This window comes from Leiobunum rupestre, chromosome 1, assembly GCF_980474605.1.
Source record: "Leiobunum rupestre chromosome 1, qqLeiRupe1.1.hap1, whole genome shotgun sequence".
Taxonomy (NCBI): Eukaryota; Metazoa; Arthropoda; class Arachnida; order Opiliones; family Sclerosomatidae; genus Leiobunum; species Leiobunum rupestre.
The window spans coordinates 22,354,002-22,378,039 of record NC_143384.1 but is presented as its reverse complement, the minus strand read 5'-3'; the positions used below and the strand labels follow the sequence as shown (position 1 = coordinate 22,378,039).

At 36.1% G+C, this 24,038-nt stretch overlaps 1 protein-coding gene and 1 long non-coding RNA gene across 3 annotated transcripts in view; one reads left to right on the top strand and one right to left on the bottom strand.

Moving 5' to 3' along the window:
• The window catches only part of LOC149961356 (uncharacterized), a 421,639-nt gene that overhangs the window by 122,098 nt on the left and 275,503 nt on the right, over nt 1-24,038 (top strand). The gene's annotated exons all lie outside the window — the stretch shown is intronic.
• Nucleotides 1-24,038, bottom strand: part of LOC149961358 (uncharacterized) — a 32,493-nt gene that overhangs the window by 443 nt on the left and 8,012 nt on the right. The window contains exons 3-6 of the mRNA XM_090176836.1: nt 7,930-7,986; nt 2,446-2,510; nt 1,697-1,825; nt 1,530-1,637 (exon numbers count right to left, since the gene is read on the bottom strand). Of these exons, the coding sequence (XP_090032962.1) occupies nt 1,530-1,637; nt 1,697-1,825; nt 2,446-2,510; nt 7,930-7,986 (359 nt within the window). The remainder of the gene's footprint in view (nt 1-1,529; nt 1,638-1,696; nt 1,826-2,445; nt 2,511-7,929; nt 7,987-24,038) is intronic.

The window sequence follows — 24,038 nt, the reverse complement described above, 5'->3', positions numbered from 1 at the left end:
TAAAATAACAGGGTTTAATTTAAGTTTATTAAAAATTGTCAAATAAAAAAATTTTATACCAAATCCTGGCTACGCTACTGCGTATTCGGTTTTATAACTTTTCAGTTAAATATTTGCAACTTAGTGTTAATAAGGAGATTAACAAGGAAGGCTTAGAAATCAAAATGTTAGTTTCACATCGAAATATATTTAAAGTCGTTACCTTAACTAAATCTCGATCTGAATCATTGCCGTTGATCTTCCAAATGGATTTACTTAAATTTATTAATTGCAATTAAAACAATTCTTTAATTAAAAACGTATAAGTTGGCTTTTTGGAGCTCTTTAAATGCATCGAACTTTTACGGACGGTTTACGAAGTCCGCGCAAGTGTTAAATTTGAAGTGAAACTGATTTTAGTGGCCCTATTAGAAAACGATTTAAGTCTCCAGAAAAATAGAATGTCGGCGCGGTGGCGATCGGGAAAACCTTTCCTTGGGGTCCGGGCCCTCATTTCTTACCCAAACATTTATATACTCGCATACTTTAAACTTAAGCGAGGAAATGAATGGTTCTAAATCTGTATAACTTTATTTTCTAAAAAACTGGTTTTAATCTAATTTATTGGGCAGTATAAAGGAGGATCAAATCGAAAGAACTCATCTAATCAATTAATAAATTTCTTTTTTGCATTAAACATTATATTTCGGTCAAAACATTGTTACGGGAAATATGACCGTTGATCGATCCCGTTTCCTTCGCCGTGTAAAAACACTCTTTGGGAAAAAAGTGCCCACGGAAATTCTCGCATGGGAAAGGGGGGAGGGGGTCTTACTGGGGTGGTTTGACTTTGGGAAAAAAGAGTGCCCACGGAAATTCTTGCATGGGAAAAGGGGGAGGGGGGTCTTACTGGGGTGGGTCGACTATGGGAAAAAAGTGCCCACGGAAATTCTCGCATGGGAAAAGGGGGGAGGGGGCCTTACTGGGGTGGTTTGACTATAGGAAAAAAGAGTGTCCACGGAAATTCTTGCATGGGAAAAGGGGGAGGGGGGTCTTACTGGGGTGGGTCGACTATGGGAAAAAAGTGCCCACGGAAATTCTCGCATGGGAAAGGGGGGAGGGGGTCTTACTGGGGTGGTTTGACTTTGGGAAAAAAGAGTGCCCACGGAAATTCTTGCATGGGAAAAGGGGGAGGGGGGTCTTACTGGGGTGGGTCGACTATGGGAAAAAAGTTCCCACGGAAATTATCGTATGGGAAAAGGGGGGAGGGGGCCTTACTGGGGTAGTTTGACTTTGGGAAAAAAGTGCCCACGGAAATTATCGTATTGGAAAAGGGGGAGGGGGCCTTACTGGGGTGGTTCGACTATGGGAAAAAGAATGCCACGGAAATTCTCGCGGGCTTCTCATTTAGTTTACAATAATACATCAATTAAATTTCAATCGTAAGACCAGTTACTGTAATCCACTGTACAATTTCACGGTTCTAATTCTAACTCGCTTATCTTGAAGAAGTATGAAATAATAAAATGCAGCGTGAAATAAACTCTTACCCTAATTGTGACATATATAATCCAAAACGGCGAATTGCTGTTTATAATTTTTCTGCTATCAAACGCTCTTCCTAATCTCGTATTAATGACACAAACAAGAAGTTGGATCTATGAAAACAATGTCGTTGTTTTAGTTTTTCTAATTTTACTGCTAATTTCAAACTTACTTGTCCCTTATCTTTTTCACTGTTAGCCCCGAGTGATTGGCATAAGCCTTTAAGACCATCTTCTTTTTGCGATTCATTTTTCAAAGGATATTTGGTCTTTTTAGCGCATTCATCTATCTGTTTATCCAGCTGAATGAAAAAACAGACATTAATTAAGGAATACAAAGACCATTTAAAATTTTCAATTTTCAAAAACTATCATAAAATAAAAAGAGAAAAGCTGTTAGATTTTAAAATTGCTTATCTAAAACGGACGTTAAAAAACCTTTAAAAATAGTAAGTTTACGTTAATTTACAGTTAAAATTAACTCTAACTGACGTTCTTTATAAAAAAACTGTTTTAAATAAATGTGGCATTTCGAATGTTAGATAAAATCAAACTATTTCGGTAAACGCAGGACCGAATTATCATTCAACGCAAACAACAAAACAAATGTCCTTCGCTCGGACTAAAGCTTGAGATTGCATCTAAGTTAGGGTAATATCCAATGCACCACCTTAGACCTAAGTCATTAAGCTACTTTTAATACCATTAATTCTGGTAGTCGAGTTATACATTGTGGGAGGGTGGTGGCAAGCCCTTCGTGCCAGGCAAGCTCTCTTCAATAACTATTACCCGGCAGAAGATTGAGCGCGGACTTTTATAACCTGACGACAGACACGATTTCTGCTGTACCCTCTGCATTTTTGTGCATTTGCGTCACTCAACCGGTCTGACGACCAGTATTTTTGCACACTCTGAAACTTACATCTGGTATTTTAGGCGAAACGCAATCTATGATCTGCTTAACTTTCTCGGGGCCTTTATCTTTCCCTAAAAACGAAACAAAATGTGAATAATAATGCCGATTCAAAGTGCCGTGAAATATTTCACGCCTTTTTCGTCAAGCAAATTATTTTATATCTTACGAATTAATTGAGAAAATACAACTTTTTCCGTTGGCAAATAGAAAACAGACATTTCCCGCTTTGAAAAAGTTCGTTCAGCTTGTTCACCGACATTTCTGTCGTCTGTCACGTTTTTCAAATATTAAGTATCTCGCGAAAATTTTACTTATATTTTATTTGTTAGGGTTATAATGCCAACAGAAGAATGAATTTTGATAAACTAATTCTTGGACTAGGAAGTTAGAATTAAAATTTCCATCTTAAACTTTTTCTATTGCAAGTGCGTAAAAGTGCCCGTATCATTTTGAGTATAATAGTGAAGGTTCGTAACAATCCTAATTTTCTCACTTGCTCACTTTTCTCACTTTTCTCGCTTTGCTCACTCATATAGAAATAAACAAAAGCGTCGAGAGGGGGCAAAGGAATTTCAGTGAGCAATATTAAATTTTTCTCACATGTAAAATGGAACTTCACTCACTGGGCTTTGAGGGAAAGCAAACTTGCGGGGGAAGTGAGCAAAATCGAATTTTTCTCACTAGTTAATAAAGTTGAAATATCATTTCAATTTTACTCACTAGGATTTGTAAGTCAAAAAGTATTATTTAAGGATAAGGTATATGTTACTATTTATTTAGCAATTTAGCTACATATCAAATATTATTCTCTAGATGTTTTAAATGAAAATATATTGAAACCTTATTTCGTACCGTTTTCATTGTTAATACACATTTTGAATCGGTGGTATGTAGTCCCGTGGATTAAACAGCACAGATGGCATCTTTTTTTTCGAAGTATGTAATTTATTCTCCTTTCATCAGCAGCGTTAGATTTGCATATTTCAACTCCCAAATCACAAGTAGAGTGGTTGGAGTTGACATTTCTTTAGCCACCAACACGTTTGGCGCTCGGTCAAGCAGTATCGACTATATATTTGCGAATTTTGGATTTCTTTAATTTTAGCTTTTACATCGGCTTTGTCGAAATCTGTTAGTTCTTCAAATGTCTCTGACATTGGGTCTTCATTAAAACACATTTCTTCGTCAGAGAGGTGTGAGAGAACATATAATAGCCATTTTCGCCCACTTGCTTTTAAAATGGATAGCATGTAATACACAACAAATGGTCACAAATTCATTAGTTGTATTTCAAAGAGTGGCAAAGAAATTGATTTAAATTTTAGACTGAAACTTGATAATAATAGTGCTTTAGACGATGCATTTAATCAACTTTAAGACAACAAACTTCCAGCGGATTGTACAGTAATCGACTTGATCGTAACTAGTCATATCCTCACATTAAACTGTTAAAAAGAGTTCAACCGGAGTTTTAAGAGTTTGGGAAAATTCAAATTAAAAAGCATGAAAAGGGAAACGGAGTTGATCCTTGAAATTCCATCTTTTGAGTTTGGTGATATACACGATGTTTTAAGATGCATAAATCTAGGTGATTCAAATGTTAAAACCCATGCAAATCTACCTAAAAAACCAGCGTTATTAACCAAAATCATTTTGGCGTCTTTTTTCGCAAATAATGGTTTGGTTCAATATGAGCCATATAATCAAACATATGTTGTTACTAATACTTATGAAAACCGAAAAGGACGGTCTAACACAATTGTATATAACGATCTCAAATCATGTAGCACTTGTACTAATGATAGAAAGTGCTATCACATTGAATCGGACAAAAAAGCCTCGGAAACGACAATGTCAAACGTGCTGAACCACCACATTTTGTATTAAATGAAATAAAGAAACCAATTAGAAAACGAACTCTGAAAACTAAAACTGCACGACGTAAAGGTGAAAATAATTTTAACTCAGCACCAATACTTTGTAACTCTTCCAGTACATTTAAATCGAAATAAAAATATTCCATTAATTCTAAAAAAAGTCAGTGTCTACTGTATTCAAAGAACCTAAAATTTTTGAAACGATTTCTGAAAATACGAATGAGATTGAAGAAGTAGAAAATACGTTATCCGATTTAGCGAAAACCACTTAATTCCTTGGAAATATTTCAGAAAAATCGAACGACGCTTTAGAACCTCCAGTGTTAACTAAAGAAGTGGAAAATTCTTTAATCAATTTAGAAGAAATATCTAAACCCTGCGAAACGAATTCAAATACTTTGAACGAAGTTTCATTACCTCCAGTATTATGTAAAGAAGTAGGAAATACAATGTCTCATTTATTGGAATCACCTGAATGATCTGAAACGATTTCTGATTCCGAGAGTACGATCGACGTTTCGGAACATTTAGTTTCATTAAATGACGATGTAAATAGATGGATTATAGGCTTTAGTTGTATGAAAGACGATTTTATGAGGAATGAAATTACTAAAGCATTGAAAGAATCTTGTTCCATCAATTCTATCTTATTAGAAAAATGTGTACAACTTCTAGTAAAAAGATTAGATTTAACAAAGCATTTCCAACTTATAAGAACTCATATTTTTGTTACCATTTATGAAGCGTTAAAAACTAAAAAATTATTTATCAGTACAAGTAAAAAATACGCGAGATTTCTCCATAAAGTATAATCAGCAAATGCTGGAATTCTGGTTTTTCTGTTGCCGCGAGATACTTCTAATGTAGGTGATAATTGGCTATTGGGTTTGATATATTTTAAAACTAAACGAGTATTCATCCTGGATGTATTGAATACCGCTCCCAGTGAAATACAGCTACATTTTAAAACACTTTTGCGCTTTGAAGTGCTCGCGTTAAACCCAGCTAGAATTCCGTTTGTACTGAACCAATGGACACGCGTTTCCAGTAGAGATTGTCCAAAGCAATGGCCCAACGACAGCTGACCGTTTGTTGTGTATTACATGCTATCCATTTTAAAAGCCAAACGCGCAAAACTACCAAAAGATTCCCTAAGTGGGTGAAAATGGCTATTATATGTTCTCTCACACCTCTCTGACGAAGAAATGTGTTTTAATGAAGACCCAATTTCAGAGACATTTGAAGAACTAACAGATTTCGACAAAGCCGATGTAAAAGCTAAAATTAAAGAAATCCAAAATTCGCAAATATATAGTCGATACTGCTTGACCGAGCGCCAAACGTGTTGGTGGCTAAAGAAATGTCAACTCCAATCACTCTACTTGTGATTTGGGAGTTGAAATATGCAAATCGAACGCTGCTGATGAAAGGAGAATAAATTGCATACTTCGAAAAAAAAGATGCCATCTGTGCTGTTTAATCCACGGGACTACATACTACCGATTCAAAATGTGTATTAACAATGAAAACGGTACGAAATAAGGTTTCAATATATATTAATTTAAAACATCTAGAGAATAATATTTGATATGTAGCTAAATTGCTAAATAAATAGTAACATATACCTAATCCTTAAATAATACTTTTTGACTTACAAATCCTAGTGAGTAAAATTGAAATGATATTTCAACTTTATTAACTATTGAGAAAAATTCGATTTTGCTCACTTCCCCCGGAAGGTAGCTATCTCTCATAGTCCAGTGAGTAAAATCCAATTTCCCATTAAAATTATATATCAAATTTAAAATCCAGTGAGAAAAATTCGATTTTGCTCACTTCCCCCGCAAGTTTGCTTTCCCCCAAAGCCCAGTGAGTGAAGTTAAATTTTCCATGATACACCACCTTTAAAATTCAGTGAGAAAAATTGAATATTGCTCACTGAAATTCCTTTGCCCCCTCTCGACGCTTTTGTTTATTTCTATTTGAGTGAGCAAAGTGAGAAAAGTGAGCAAGTGAGAAAATTAGGATCACCCAATTTGACGCTATTGGCAAAAGGAAAGATTTCATTTAATAATTTGATTGATTGAATCGTTCATTAGAATATAACTACTATGGGAGATGGCCTTTAAAATTAATTGTTTGCTTTCATTTTCATAAACAATTAGATGAAACATAAATCAAATAATTAAATTTCTAACTTTTGATATCAAGTGTTAGATTAAATGTAGAATATGCATTCCATTATTTTATAAGCAGTAATGAACGCTATTTTTCAATTATCGTCTTACCGCTGTTAATTGGTGGATAAATATTTTACGATTCAGATACTAAAGGTCCGCGATAAGTGTTCGATAATCGTCTGATATGACACCGCGATAAAGACACATTCGATGAAATCCGGGGAGCGAGTTGGATCTTCGACGGGTGGTCGCCGTCCACACCATCTTCCAAGTTATTTTCAATTCGGCTAAAACCTAATATTTCTTACCTGCTCATGAAAAAATAGGTTGTGGCTTTTGTAAATACAGGGTGTTACGGATAAGAGTACCGAAACTTTCTATATGCATTCTATGAGTCTCTATGAGTAAAAAATGTCAAATAAACGTGGGTCCTAAAGTGTTTCGTTTCAGAGATATGGGCTCCCAAAAAACTACCCCAAAACCCGGCCTTAACTCTGGCAAACAATATTCTTCCTTGAACCATATTGTTTTCATTAAACTATCAATGGTTTTTTATCCGTGAGGCGAGAAACTTTAATAACAAGTGGCAAAAGTTCATTAATATCCTTTTAGAAGTAAAATGAGTTTGAAGACAAATACAAGTCATTTTAATTTATTGATACGATTTTAATTAGTTAATCTAAAGGTACAAATGTCATAAAAATTCTAATATTGTAGCTAATATGGCTAATTGATCCAGGAACGCTTATTGCACGGACGGGCTCAAGAAAAATGGGTTTGAAGCTCAAAGGTTAAATCAGCAGTAGATTCCTAAAAGACTAGTGTCAGATCGACTGGCGTTTGAGTCTGTAGATAGACGGCTAAGAGAAATACAAGAAATTTGTATCTTTAAATTAAATAATTAAAATCGTATCAATAAATTAAAATGGCTTGTATTTGTCTTCAAACTCATTTTAACTTCTAAAATTACATTAATGAACTTTTGCCACTTGTGATTAAAGTTTCTCGCCTTACGGATAAAAAACAATTGATAGTTTAATGAAAACCATTTGGTTCAAGGAAGAATATTGTTTGCCAGATTTAAGGCTGTGTCCGGTTTATTGGGGTAGTTTTTTGGGATCCATATCTCTGAAACGAAGCACTTTAGGACCCATGTTTATTAGACATACTCATAGAGACCCATAGAATGCATATAGAAAGTTTCGGTACTCTTATCCGTAACACCCTGTATATGTATATTGCGTTATGTTACTTCAAAAATAAATAACGATAAATGTAAAATAATTTAATTTAATTTATTTTATAGAAATGACACGTGGCAAATTGTGTTTCCTTAAAATCTTGTCTATTACGCGTTAAAAATATTATATTTTATATATATGTATAGGTGTATAAATAAGAAAATGTGCTAAGAAAACGGAATTTGAACTTACCACAATTTGCTTTATAGAGACTTTGAATAAATATACTTGCGGCATCCTTTATCCTAGCTGACGGTAAATACAAATAATTAAATAAATAACTCATGTGAAGATGAAACGGACATGCATATGGAAACCCCATACACACCCCCAATAACAATACGCCTTTCCATAAAATAAGCCACGTATACTGAACTAGTTTTTATGTAACTCTTTCGTCACAAAATACGTGAAAGTTCAGTTCAGTTTATGCTTAAAAACAGGGAGCATCGCCGAATCTATTCTTGTGACGAGGGCTTTTCGTAGTAAGATATATTTATCACTATGGAAAACAATTGCGCGGTTGCGGGAAGTCATTTGATAACAAAACTCAAGAATGCCAAGCTGATGTAGCACATTTTCGGACTGGAATTATTTTTATTTTTAATTTTTTTTTATAAGAGAAATTCACTTGAGACCTCACACGGTTTCTTGGAAGGTGTATTTTTACTTAACATTTCGGTTTTTGGATCTGTACAAATTTGGCAACATATTGGATGTACTCGCTTAAACGCTAGATCTCCGACTATTAATTAAGTATTGTTGTCACCATGGCAGGGTGTTATGAGATGAAAAACACGCGTCTGATCTCTAAGCTCTCAGCACTCTCAAAGTTTTATTTCAGTTCTGGCAAATTAGTACTCGAAAATAGATGTAAGATGCTCGAGACCTGCCCAAGTATTCGTTATTGCATATCTTGCATTAAGAAGCTGGAAGTAACACACTTCTGACCAGAAATGATCGGCCAATAAGTGGAAGTGACCGGAAATGCAAAGTTTCCCAACTTGAAAACTATTGCTTGTACCTTCTTAGCGATTTGTAGGATGCAACGGATAACCGGAACCGGAACCAGAACCGAGAAAATTCTAGGAACCGGAACCGATAATATAAAAATTTGAAAACCGTATCCGGAACCGGAACCGATATTTGTAAAAAAATGATAACCGAAACCCAAACCGGAACCGAGTTTTTCATTGTTTTAAACGGTTCTTTAACGGTTCTATTATATTTTTAAACAACATTTAGCGCATGTTGAAATTTAGTAATTAAACTTCCTAATTTACTATTAGTTTTTCATAGAAGTTCATCTTTATCCTATCTCATATAACTCTATGATGGTTTCTACGTAACTGTCAACTGACACACCCTTACGTATTCTCAATTGAAAATGGACTGTCCTCCAAATGTTTGCTTTAAAAACTGGCATAATCCGGAAATCCGTGATAGTTTTAGTTTTATTTTCTCGACAAAATTTCACAAATGTAGCAAAAGCCACAAAAAATATTAGTAGTCTACTCCTACTCTGCTACTAGTGTGCCTTCCAAGCAATTATTTAGTGGGGCAATGGGCAAGCATAATTTTTGATCCCCTTCGCAACCGACTTAGAGGAGAAACAGCGGAAAAGCCAGTGCCGTAAATAACGCCCCGGCAGACTCCGCAATGCGGGGGGGGGGGGGGGGGCTTCCGTCGAGGGGCCCACAAATTGCCTATTGGACTGTGTACCGTCCAACCACGCGAGGCCTCGTCTAGTTTTTTTCTCTTGTCAGCTCAAGTTAATGTTTTACTTGCTTCAAGTACTTCTTTATGTTTCAACAGGCGCGCCCAAAGCTTTATAAATACAACCACAATAACCATCGCATAAATATCCAAACAACGTACTTAATGAAAGTAACACACTAAAGTTTGAAAAGAATCGAGACACGTGTTTTATAGCAGATCGTTAAACCTTGTAAATTAATAACTAAGTTGTGTTTCTGAATTTAAAGTTTTTAAGGAAAGGCTAATTCGTTTGCACAATATAATCGCTGGCCTGGTATAGTTTTTGTCTAGATGCGGATTCGCAAGTATTTAACTTTTAAATAATTGGCACGTTAATTGCCATTCGCGCGCCGCGAATTGCACAAAAGTGAGCGTTTCCGCTTTGCTAGGAGCGCTACGGCCCTGCTTGAGACAAGGCCTTCAATACCATTTGTTTCTTGAGATTGTACTTACAGAAAAGTTTAAAAAAAGGTCTCTTGTATTAATGTATGTGGTTTAAAATTTTAAAAAAGTAGTTAGTTGCCAGTATTTACAATACAGTCTGGTTTATTTGTAATTGTCTGCATTAGTCTTCCAAGATGTCCACAAGAATCCCCTTAACTAGTTGGTGTAGATAGATACCCCCAAGCCACTTGCGTTACAAATTATACAAACGTGATTGATTTAATCCTTTAAAATACTTCAAGACTAATATTTTATAACTCCTACTTCTAATAAGACTTTCCCATAACAGAGTTCCCTAGGAGGGGTTTTACAATTTTGTGGTGTGTCTGTTGGCAAAGTGTATTCACCGCGTTGGCAGTTTCATGAACTTTGGAAAAGGTTCACCAGGGCAAAACAGGTGTAACGGATAAACTATTCGTTACATCTGATATATTTTTTAACGTTAACGCACACCGTAACGGCAGTTTTGACTTACTGTAAACCAGCTTTTGAACGTTTGTATTTGAATTCGTGCTTTTGTAATGTTTTGTGTACTGTATGTTTGTGTTCAGACATGGGTGAATGTTGTGTATGTTCTGTAAGTATGGGGCTTCTTCACTCCAACTCCTATTTTTTTTTTACTTTTGGGACTATGTTGCAACGACAGTGCCGTCTTTCCCATTGGGCCCGTTGCAGAGGGGCCCCCTCAGGCCTAATACAAAACCATTCAATATAAAAAAATTATCTTTGAAATAATGACTAAACAAAGGTATATCTTCGCCCAATTTTTGTATTTCACTCGGACGTTTTATTACGACGGGAGGACCACGTCGCCGCATTTTAAGTCTAAGCTGATTTCTACCCTCGATAATTTGTTTTCATCACTAACGGTTTTTCGGACACAGCCTATTTTGATATATTAGTAGGATATAATGCTTTGAATTAGCTGTTCAACAGAAACGTTTCTCTAAGTAAGTTTAATAGCATTATTGAACCGATTTGTCATTTGTGTGGTCGTGAGATTTCAATAGTTCGTTTTTATAAACTTCCAAAAGAATATAATAAGTCGGTGACATCTGCTATCATACAGCAATATTTTAATATAGTTTGAGCAGTATGGGATAATTGTTTTTCTCCGATGCGTTTCATAAAAGGTAATTAATTTTTAAATATAAAAGTTTATAAGAATTAACAAGAATCCTAGGTGCTAGGCAGACTTTGTTGCTTGTTAGGCCTGTGCCGTCGTTTCAGTCTCACTGTCTGCCGCCTGCGTTTAATTTAACTAATGGGGTCTAGGCTATAGGTAAGCTTGATGTTGGAAAAATATGATGTAAATTATTAGCCGATAGGCTATAGCCGCTGGGAAAATTCGGAGTACAGAATATTTATATATTTATATTTTTTAAATTCGGCACCAAGTTAGAAGAGATTTCGGGAATATCTTAAACGCATTGCCCCTTCTCTGGAGCTTAGGCTGATTAATTTGAAAACCTCTATTGCATCTTTAAAGAAGTAAAATAAGATTAAGTGACTGAGATAAATATTACTAAACATATTGTTATAGTAAAAAGTATAGATAGTTTTGTTTTAGAAGATGTTGTTTTATTTCATACACCAAACTTTCCTAGAGGCGAATATTTTACGCCAAAATTCCCTACATCAATCTTACCTGCTTCCGATATTAGGGTATGGGGTTTCTGGTTTACAAAATAAAAGCTTTCTATATTCTTAATGCAATACAGGGTGTTTCAGAAGTCAGTGCAATAAATTTGAGGTGTTATAGAGGTTGAGTAAAGATGTTTGACTGTCTTTGTCGCGATCCTCTGCGACGAATAGGAAAAGCGCTAGAGAGCGTTAAAGTTTGGCCTAAAAACGCCTAAATATAAACTTTCAACGAACATAAGAACCCAGATATCAGTGTTTCAGTCCGTACGGACATCGCTTCTTCGTCGCTGCCGACTTGGTTTAGGAGCTGGAGGACGACAATTTGAACATTTAAAAAATAAAACTGTTTTGCACTCGACAATATGGTGTTTTTTGTAGTAGTAAAATACCCTACTACCCCTTTAAACCCGGTTTTCTATCTGGGTTCTTATGTTCGTTGAAAGCTTACATTTAGGCGTTTTTAGACCAAACTTTAACGCTCTCTAGCGCTTTTCCTATTCGTCGCGGAGGATCGCGACAAAGACAGTCAAACATCTTTACTCAACCCCTATAACATCTCAAATTTATTGCACTGACTTCTAAAACACCCTGTATATAGTACCGAATTAGTTTTAATAAAATTTAACGTTGTTAGTTTTTCAGCGGGTATTTTTATGGAATCATGTCAAAACGCTCATATCCCAGTGGTGCAGAGAAGAGAAAAAAAGATGCCCATCAAAAAAATATCATCGGAAAGTTACCAAAACTAACCGAATTTTTTCATCTAAAAACGTCAACAAACAACACGAGTTCTCAACATCGATACGCGGTTCTATTGATATTCAAATATTGGATGATGTTTCTAGCACACAGCCAGTGATTTCATCGGATTTAGAAGGTTCATGTAAATTTTCCGAATCACAATTTGTAAACGAGTCGACATTAGAAGAAGCGCAATTTTTACCTGAAACTATTTTAAACGATCCTGGTGATTGGGCAGAGATTTTTACAGAAGATATTCGTTTAGTGTGGATTCGCAAAGGACCAGAGTTTTTCCAAAATAGAGACTGTGACTTTACTGATGCTTCCAGAAGTTATCAAGAAGCAAATGGGAAAATTAAAATTATAAATTTTAATACGACCGCATTTATTCGAACACTACAGAATGGTGAAACTGTTAACAGAAAATGGCTCCTGTATTCTCCTTTAAAAAATCAGTATTCTGTTATTCATGCCGTCTTTTCAGCCCCGGCAGCACAAATTTCAGTTCACCTAATGGGTGTAATGACTGGAAGCATATAAAAAGCCTAATTTTGGACCATGAGCACAGCTTGTCGCATAGGGAAGCTATGTTGACTTACTTCGCACGGAGTAAAGATATCGTTAGGGTGGACACTGCCTTGCTTTCTCGATATAATTCAGAGGTTGAATATTGGAAAGACGTATTGAAAAGAATTGTAAGTGTCGTAAAATTTTTGGCTTCGCTGCGACAATGAGACCATTAGATCGGAACAAAATGGGAATTACTTGGGATGTTTAGAACTATTGAGCAAATTTGATCCGTTTCTTGGAGATCATTTAAAAAGATACGGGAATCCTGGAAAAGGAAATATTTCATACTTATCGGCTAATATTTGTAATGAATTCATAACTGTTATGGGAAAACAAGTTTTAACAAAAATTGTATGTGAAGTAAAAACGGCTAAATATTACTCAATAAGCGTAGATTCTACCCCCGAACTCACGCATGTTGATCAGCTGACATTCATAATTCGGTACGTATATGAAGGCGTTCCAGTTGAAAGATTTTTAGAATTCGTACCTATTACAGAACATAAATCGGAATATTTGTCAGAAACCGTTCTGGATTTTTTAGATAAACACAATATTTCCATAAACGACTGTCGCAGGCAAAGTTATGATAATGCCTCAAATATGTCCGGGCAATATTCGGGCATACAGGCAAGAATTAAAAATAAATGTGAATTTGCAATTTTCGTACCATACTTTAAACTTAGTGGGTGTTCATGCAGCTGGGTGTGTTCTCCAAGCTACATACTTTTTCCAGTTTATTCAAAAGTTGTACAATTTTTTTGCGCTTTCTACCCATCGCTGGAATATCATTAAAACATGTTTGGGTTCGAATAGTGTTCTAAAATGCCTTTCTGATACCCGGTGGTCCGCTCGTGCTGACGCAGTTAGTGCCCTACAGAACGGTTACAAAAACATTTTGAACGCCTTGACTTTGTTTGCTCGTGATATTAACCAGCCCACCGAAACTAAAAATGAAGCTATTAGCTTGGTAAAGAAAATGGATAAACTAGAAATAATAATCTTAACAGAAGTGTGGAGCGATATAATGCAAAGAATGAACAAGACCAGTATTGCCCTTCAGAAAGAAACTCTAACCGTGGACGTTGCATTGAAGGTATCGCGTTCACTAGCTGATTTTCTCGCTAACATTAGGAATGGATTTGAAAAGTACGAATCCATTGCCAAAGATAAATTCCCGGAATCTGTATATAAGGATGTTTCACATGGAGCTAGAACTAGAACTAGATCTTCTCGTATTACGTTCTTCGATGGACCGGCGCCAAATGTGCAACTTAAGGGAAATGAAAAATTTAGGGTGGAGACGTATCTACCGATAATTGACACATTAGTATCTCAATTGCAGAAACGATCTGAATCGTACGAACAAATTCACGCACGATTTGGATTTTTTTCTCATTTGAACAGCATTAATCCGCACGACTTAAGAAACTGTTGCAATGAATTTTCTGAATTTTACCATAGAGATGTGAACGGGGAAGAACTGGAGTTGCAATGCCTTCATTTGGCCCAATATATTAACAGAGATAAGGATCGAACTAGCAAAAATGACGAAATCTCTCTTTCAGAACTATATAACACTCTGCGATCTAATAAAATCGAAGACACTTTTCCTAATGTTGAAATATCACTTCGAATATTCCTATCGTTAATGGTATCCAACTGTAGTGGTGAACGCTCCTTTTCAAAACTCAGTAGAATAAAAAACGCGAGCAGAAGCACAATGAAATGAGACAGAATGAATTTTCTAGCTTTGATGAGTATTGAAAGCGATATTCTAACGCAGTTGAACTATGATGAAATAATTGAGATTTTGCACATGAAAAATCTCGAAAAACGCCTCTTGTAAAAATTTTATTTTTTTTATAGCCACAAGATGTCTAATTAAAAGTTTCTAGTCATTATTTTCACATATAAAACTTGTCTAGCCTATTTAATTTTATTTTTTGATTATTATTGTTGGGGGAATATACTTCAGCTGCCATTCGTTGAGCAAAAACATTTTTAGAGGGGCGCGTTGGAAAGTTTTAGATTTAGGAGGTGCAGTTTAGAAGGTGAATTTGGTGGCCCCCCACCACTTTTTACTATTCAACGGGGTGGGCTGGTGCTATTTCTAAAAATTAAGGGGTACATTCTACCCCCCCCCCCCCGTTTAAAAGTGCCAGGGGCCCAACAGCTTGTAAAGACGGCCCTGTGCAACGATTTTTATACAAACAACTTCGGGAAAAGTTCGTCTTCCTTTACGTTTTTATGAACTCATTAACGTCATTTCTTCTATATTATTTATTTTATATATTATTTATTCAGCCAGATTTTTATTATTTATAGATTAAATTAAAATTAATTGATATAATTTAAACTACATTTGCGAACAGGAGACGAGCCCGAGTTATATTTTTAACAAGTGGATGTTCGGGTTCCGAGGTGGTAAATACCAGGTGAAAATAAAATTTGGCTAATAGTGGAAATTACCGGCCTGGCCAAAAATGTATTTAGCGGGAAAAATGTGGTTAATATATTTTTTACTTTTATTAAGATTTCAACAATAAAGTTTTTGCATTTTGGGCTATAAAATACCAATATCTATAGTTGCCAGAATTTGGGTTGGTGCAAAAGTTTATTATTGATAACTAATAATTAGATTTTCAACTTATTCCCTTTTCAAAGGGCATATTTTCTTAATTAGCCAGTATTTTCCACTGGCCTGGACAAAAGTCCGAAAAGGTTGCTTTTACAGCTGAGAAAATGACTGCCACGTCTTCTAATTGCAAATAAATAAGAGCATCGACATACCATGGAGGAATAACGGGAAAAAAACTCCGGTTAGTTCTCTATGGAAAACTTCCGAGGAGAGGTATATTTTGGGTCTCTAACTTGTTGGACATTTTTGATAAAATTATTTTGTTTTTTTGAAAAATATATAAATTGCTGGATCCGCGTTGGATCCAGCGGGATTGATATCGGCCCAGCAAAAATCCAGCTGGATTGAAAACGATGCTGGATTGCAATCCCTAGTTGTTACTGTTAATGCCTTAATGACATTCGCGACCGATTACTCACTCTACATCGGGGGCTAAGCTCCTAGATCCCCGTTTCGTTTCTCTTTGCCCCCTCCAACTTCTAAAACGTTCCTACGCCCCTGAAATGAGGAGCGGAAGGGAAGGCAATGTCTCCCCAAAACTTGAAAGTACATCATTCCCCCCCCCCCCCCTCCATCTTGAAACGATGAAACCGTGGGAATTTTCGAACAAAAGATTTCATTTTCACCCTACTTTATTGAATAAACAAATAACGCGCTTACATGAGTTCCCTACGAGAGAATAGTAACAATATTTTTTTTAAATTATTTTACATTAAGTCATCTAGATCGTGATTCTGGTCGGACTTGGGAGTCTGAACTCCAGATTTCCAAGTTCTACCAGAACCTTTGTTTTTAATGCCCCAGACGCTGATTGCCGTGATTTATCTTAATCGTTTAAGCGTTTTATATATTTAACATGTAAGTACGTGTTAAATATAATTGTAGAAGGCGATACATGTTAGCCCTAGCTCTAGATGACGATAATCGCGACCCGGCCTTAATGATTATGAGGGACCCAAAAACAGATTCGTGGGAGGACCCCGAACCCATAGCTACGTCACTGAGAAAGCTACTATTTTTTTAAATTATAATTTATCAAAAACCAATTTTATATTCTAAATAAATAAATGTGGTGGATTTCATTTCTCTTTAACTTCATTCTAATTAAATGGAAATAGACTTAAAACGGTTTTAAAATTCACAATTTATTTATTTAAAAATCGAACGTTCCTCCTTCTTCAGGGATTTTTTAAAAAATCCCTGAAGAAGGAAGAAAAGTTCCTCCGAAACGTTGGATTTTTAAATAAATAAATTGTGAATTTTAAAACCGTTTTAAGTCTCTTTTCATTTAGTATTTCACAATGTGCTTCTCTTCACTTCTATTCATTTGAATTGCTTGTGTATTTAACTTAAATTAATACTAAACACACTGGAACCGTATACGAATCGGAACCGATCGGTTCTAAATTTTGAGAACCGGAACCGAAACCGGAACCTATAAATTAAAATTTTAAGAACCGGTGGGTGACTTTTCAGTAAATCCGAAGATTCGGATATAAATAAAAACATGGTTTTTCACAAATAAGTTCGTAGGGTAGCGATAAGGGTTAGGTTTTTCGAATGAACCATTATTTCTTGAATTTTTGGCATTTTCTGGAATAAGTTGAAACATAATTGTATATTGTGTTTTAACTTATTCCAAAAATGGCAAAAGTGATTCGAGAAATATATGTTTCATAGGAAAATCCCAAACCCGTAATGCTACCCTCGCCACTTAATTAAATTATTAAATTATTAATATATGAAATTATTAAATTATTAAATTATTAAATTATTAAATTATTAAATTATTAAATTATTAAATTATTAAATTATTAAATTATTAAATTTTTAAATTTTTAAATTATTAAATTTTTAAATTTTTAAATTTTTAAATTTTTAAATTATTAAATTAATAATTCGTCCGCGGAAGCGAGGATAAAGATTCGAAACACGCTATCTTCAAAATTCAAAGTTGCGAAAGGAATCCGTCAGGGCGATCCGCTCTCGAGCTTTCTTTTCAATCTCTCCGTTGAACCTTTGCTCTGTCACCTACGAAAAAAATCTAAATCCGCATTCCATCAACTTGCCTTTCATCCCGAGACCGTTGAGCGTTATATCGTTCGCGGACGATATTAATCCGTTTATCGCCGATAATAGAGGTTTCAAAATCCTAAATGAAGAATGCGAAAACTACCGCGCAGTAAGCAACTCAAAATTTAACCTCGACAAAAGCAACGACCTCTGGTTAGGTGACTGGAGGAACAGATCCGATACTCCGATAAATGTTGTTTGGAGCAACGAAGAAATTAAAATTCTAGGTGTTACTTTCACGGTCAATGAAAATATACTGCAAAATCACGTTAATAAAATTGAAGAGGAAACCACGCAATCGTTTAATAACGCCATCAACGTAGCCGAGAAATTGGCGTACAAATCTAGAGCCCAGCTAGCCAACATCATGCTGTCCAGATTCTATTATATACTGCCAGTAATAGCCTTGCTCGTTCAAACGTCATGTTGTCAGAATTTATAGCCCGGTGTACCGGTAAGAAAAGAACCACACCACCGGAGGCCTATCATCAGAATGCCCTACGCCAGCGTCCACAAGCCCGGACAAGTGACAAAACCAGCATGGGTAGCAGAACCCCACTACTGATGGTCGCACCCTCGACGCAAGCCGCTCAACCCAGCAGAAGGTGCAACAATGGGACGAACAGCCCGCCACTTCGCACACAGCAGTGGGATAAAGAACGGATGCTCTAGCAACTCCGGCCGACACCCCACCTATAAAGGCAGGGAGAAGCCCTTTGGAAAGAGCTCCTAAATGGGAACGGCGGGCACACAGCAGCCCGCATAACCCGGCACAGCTGGCACCGGAGATCCCGGTGGAGCTCCAAAAGGCTGGGAGATGGGTCCCACAGCAGGCTTCCCAATCCGCCGAGGCGGCCAGTTTGCCCGGCCCCTCTCCATTAGCCTGGGCCGAAGCCCAGTATCCAGCCCACACCTGACCGAAGTCGGAGGTGGAGATAGGACCCTTTGGACGGAGCTAACATCACCCAGTGCGCCACCGGCCTTACGGGTTACAAGAGCCGGACCCCGACTCCCTGGTAAAGCCCTCAGTTATTGCACACTCCGACCCCTTGAGGGCCCCGTTCGAACGTCATTGTGTGTGAATTTGTATACCCCTGCACCGTTGATTAGAAACATAACAGGGGTTTAAAGAGCCCACGTTAAGGGCGTAAAAGAATTAGACATAAGTATATGTATTTGTACCCCGCTGCTCCGCATTAAGCACTACAGCGGCCACCTAAAACAACCAGCCCCGGACAAAAGTGCGCTTTGCGAAACAACGTTCGGCCAGTGAGACAGCCATCATGGCTGCCTCACATATAGCAAACAAACGCCCTCATCATGGCCCAACAAAAGGCGACACCATGGGCTGCCCGAGACCCACCCTCGCACAGCTGAGGACTAGAGCGGCTTCCTCTTCCACTGCAACTACCCTCCTTAGTAGGTCACAGAATGACGAGTGTGGAACACCCATGAGGTTCCAGTGACCCAGCGCCCCGATCACATGACCTTGAGAGCCGGGTATGGAGCCCCCCACAGGCTCCAGTGACCCCATCACACCACTAGATAGGGACAGTGGGAAAAAAGAAAGAATTAGACAGAAAGAATATTTCGAAGCTCCATCAATTTGATCTGGGCAAACGAACGACACTGGATCAACGCCGAGAACACCATGCAAAGTCCTGCCATTGGCGGCTTCGGTTTACAGACACTACTAAATCAGTGAAAAGCTTTCTCAATCTCGAAATTACTTCGCCTACTCGACGGAAGGGGTCATCCCGTGGAGAGCACCTTCACGCAATACTACTTACGTCAAACAAACGTCTTCAAGTTCAGCTACGAAGTGCTAGGTATGAAGAAAATCGAATTATTCTACCAACACATACCAAAGTATTATACGAACTTGTTCGATTTTTGGCACACCTGTCCTTTCCGTTTAAAGAAACCGACGGACATTGAGACCATTATAAGACTCCCTATACTATACAACCCGTTTTACGCGATTGATTTTTACCACCCGAAGTGGAAGACCAAAAACTATTCTTTTATTGGTGATATTTTAAACCGTGAAACAGCTGACTTTTATAACCCCTTTACTAATAAAGGCCTTAGGGCACCAACAGAACGTTCATTGTCCAACCAACTTAAGAAAATAATCGAACTTATTAAAAATAATATATTTCCTGGAAATGAAAACAATAACATAGACCATACAGCAAGAACTCCTAAATTTGAACTAGAACTAAATTTTAAAGGCCAGTGGCTTCCCATAGATAAAATTTCAAAATACGAAATTAAAGATTATATAATGCCGGAAACAAATGATTTACGAAATAGAATTTTAAAACCTTTTAAATCGACCGACAATTTTTACCTTCGACTAACCTTATGGTACCCTTGTTTTTTCACCAAGGAAAATAATATTCTTTGGCGAATTACCATGGGAAATGTAACCACACCTATTTTAGCGAAAACACTTTTTGGCGAAAACACTTTTTGGCCTAAGCGATATATGTCCTTTCTGTGAAAAAAACCCGGTGATCTAATCCACATATTTATCAACTGTACTATAACTCAAACCATTTTAAATACATTCTCACAATATATACACGATTTTTATCCTAATTTTACCCTGAAAAATAAAATGTATCGGCTTTATAAAAGCGATGAAATACCCTTTTACAAATTGACTTGTATCTTAATCAACGTTCTTAAACTGGCCCTGTATTATACATACCATAACCGTATGAATGAAAAACTTTTAGACCATCTAACCATGCTAAAAAACTATTTTAATAAAAAGGTATACTTGTGTGCCCTTACCGCCTTGGAATTTTACATAAAACATGATAAATGTACTTTCTTGGAATTTGTTAAAACCGGGATATGTACCCGCGAAAGCGAAAGCATCGTAATACTACGAAAAATGTGAAATTGTATCAAAATCTTTTGTAACTTTTATTTTGGTTGAATAAAAGTCCACCAGGTGTTTACTGATGGGCTTTAAAAAAAAATTAAATAATTAAATAATTAAATAATTAAATAATTAAATAATTAAATAATTAAATAATTAAATAATTAAATAATTAAATAATTAAATAATTAAATAATTAAATAATTAAATAATTAAATAATTAAATAATTAAATAATTAAATAATTAAATAATTAAATAATTAAATAATTAAATAATTAAATAATTGAATAATTGAATAATTAAATAATTAAATAATTAAATAATTAAATAATTAAATAATTGAATAATTAAATAATTAAATAATTAAATAATTAAATAATTAAATAATTAAATAATTGAATAATTAAATAATTACATAACAACCAAAACAATTCGCTATAAATTATACAACTGATTTAAAGGCTCTGGTGCAATTGATAGCAAAAGCACTTATTGATGAAAAAGACCAAGCAGAAAAAACCCGATTAAAAACACTAATAGAAAACCTACGAAAAAACTAAAACCAGAAGTAAATAACTAGGATTTTTTTAAAAGAAGTACATGGCGCTGAAAATAATAACGCACAATATAAGAGGAGTAAATAAAAACACAGAATTTATAAAAGAATGTAATCTCATAAAAACGACGGGCTCAGTCCTTGCCTTTTGGCAAGAAACTTTCTTAAAAAAGAGTATTAACACAGATATTATTAATAAGGATTTCCAACATGATTCAAGCAGCCTTTCAAACCATAGGGCGGGTGTTTCGACAATTTATCATAAAAATTTTCTTTCACGAAACGGTATACAATTTGAAACGGAAGTTTTAATCAAAGGCTTTCTGAAATGCTCGATTTTAAATTTCGTGAATACAAATTTTAATTTGTATATCTACAATATTTATATGCCCCAGTCCAATACTGAAGCCATAAATCTGATTAATCAAATTTTAACACACATAGAAAATAATAATATATTAAACATTATTTTATTGGGTGATTTCAACTGTACACTAGAGCCAAACATTGATCGCATAAATACCGCAGAAGCGATAGTCAGGGCGCAATTGTCAATATTCAGTTGTTACCTCGCATGTTTGGCCGAAAGCGATTTTATGGTCTTAAAAAATAGATAAAAATACGGAGAATCTGATTTTGCTTGTTGTCCAATTGTCAAACCACTACAACATGTCTAAAAATGGCCGCCATTTTGTCTATTTTTGGTTTTTGGCGTCTGGAGCCCTAACGGTTAGCGATACGCCGTTCTGGTCGATTAGATGAAATATTCCTTGGACTATTTCCTATAAAATGATATATAACACTTATTAATGTATTAAGCGCCACCTAGTGAAAATGCAGAAAAACATATTTGTAATGGGGCGCCATTGCGGAATTTCGTCTCTATAGTCTTTAAAATTTACCGATGTACCTTATATAGATATATTTAAACATAATTTCACCGATAAGTGCATATTTTCCGAAAAAAAGTGATAGTTCTAATGATTAGGTTATTAAAAAAATTATTTTATATTATTTCTCTACTTGGTTTACTTCCAAAAACCGTAAAAACCCATTTAACTTCTCGAACGCCATTTTTGTGATTTAAGCGCAATTGTAGAAGACTTCAAAGACTACAGCGGAATCCGTTCAAAAAACAACTCAACTTTGCACCACGAACTTCTTGGAAAGAAAAGTTCAAACATTTTGAAGTTGTCAGCGCAGTTGGTTAAGACATTAACAAAACAGGGTAATCCGTATTTAGCTAAAGATATCTGCAATATAATGACATATTCGGTACCATCCCATAAAATTGCGCATAACATAACTAACCGCGATCAGTTAGGAGAGGTCGCATTCCAAAGATTCCGGAATGAACGAATGGTGACCCACGAGAAACCAAAAATAAAATTTTGGGATTCTCAAAAGAGAAACAATTTTGAATATTTTCGAGATTCAGGACCGTCAACCAAATCCAAAGTTCACGGGCAATTGATAACGGTTAAACAAGAACGCAACCTTATATCTCGACTCTTGGTGGTTGCTAAAAACAGACCGGATTTGTCAGCACCGAAAGCCATCGGCGAGTACGAGTTTCACGTCACTCCACCATCAAATTTCAATAATGATGGCTCACTCGTAATGCTTAGCGAGAAACACAAGCTTTTAAATCTTTTGAAAGGCATACCACTTACTGAAGATAGCGAATTGACCACAGAATTAAATGAACTTAATCATTCCCGAAATGAATCAGTTATAATAATTGACGCTATGTGCTTAGTTCAAATGATCAAAAAAACACCTGATATGGTAAAGGCTGAACATTTCGCACTCAATTTCCTTGAGCGCCTGAATAATATTAGTAAAGGATACCAAGAAATGAGATTACTATTCGACCAATACGTAAAAGGTTCGTTAAAGGAAGCCACTAGACAAAAGCGCACTAAGAAGCAAAACGCTGTCCATTACCACGTTAACGATGACACCCCAATAAAAACTACTGGAGAGTTTCTCGCTCACGTTGAAACCAAGGCGGAACTTACCAAATATCTGGCTTATAAAGTGGTTGCTTTTCATGACCAAATATTGTGCAATTCGGACATAACGAATATCGTTGCATTACAAGATATGGCTTATGGTAGACACACTCTCGAAGAAGCAGATCAACTCATTTTGTTGAACGCCGTTGACTTGGCAAAGAAAACACCAAATTGTCAATTGACTGTTTATGCAACGGACACCGATATTATCGTGTTACTAGTCGGTTTTTTTAAGTCTATTCCAAGATCAACAATTGTACATCGAAATGGAGAGAAGATATCTTTAAAAGATATATTTCACCGACTTGGAGAAGAACGTGCTAACGCTCTGATAGGGTGGTACGCGTTCAAAGGTACGGACAACACTGGTTAATTTGCTACTAAAGGAATAAAGCAACAGTTCCAAGCGTACATGGATGCCGATAAAGATATACTTGAGGCTTTTACAGCCTACGGAACAACATTTGATATCCCCGAAAATATTTTATTCCAAATGGAACGCTTCGTTTGTTCCTTGTACGGTACACCTGGAAGCCATGTCGACTCGCTCGCCGAACTTAGATGGACTCTATTTGCACGTGGAGGAAAAGAGGGTCGACAGCTCCCCCCAACTCAAGGTACACTAGTTCCACATATTTCTAGGGCATATTATATGGCACTTGTTTGGAAATTATCTTGCAAGCCATGCCCTACGATACCTACTCCAACAAAGTATCACTTTGAAGATACTGTGGATGGTTTTAAGCCAGTAATGTGCTTAAATTTACCAGCGCCCAAAGCGTTGCTTGAACTTCGAAAATGTGGATGCAGTGCTAGAACTAATCGATGTTCAAGGTTAACCTGTTCCTGTTTGAAGAACGGCCTGCAATGTACCGATATGTGCACATGCGATGACCTTTGCCAAAACCGTCAACTAGAAAGTTTTCAAGATTGTGATGTAGACTTTGTTTAAAATTAATTGA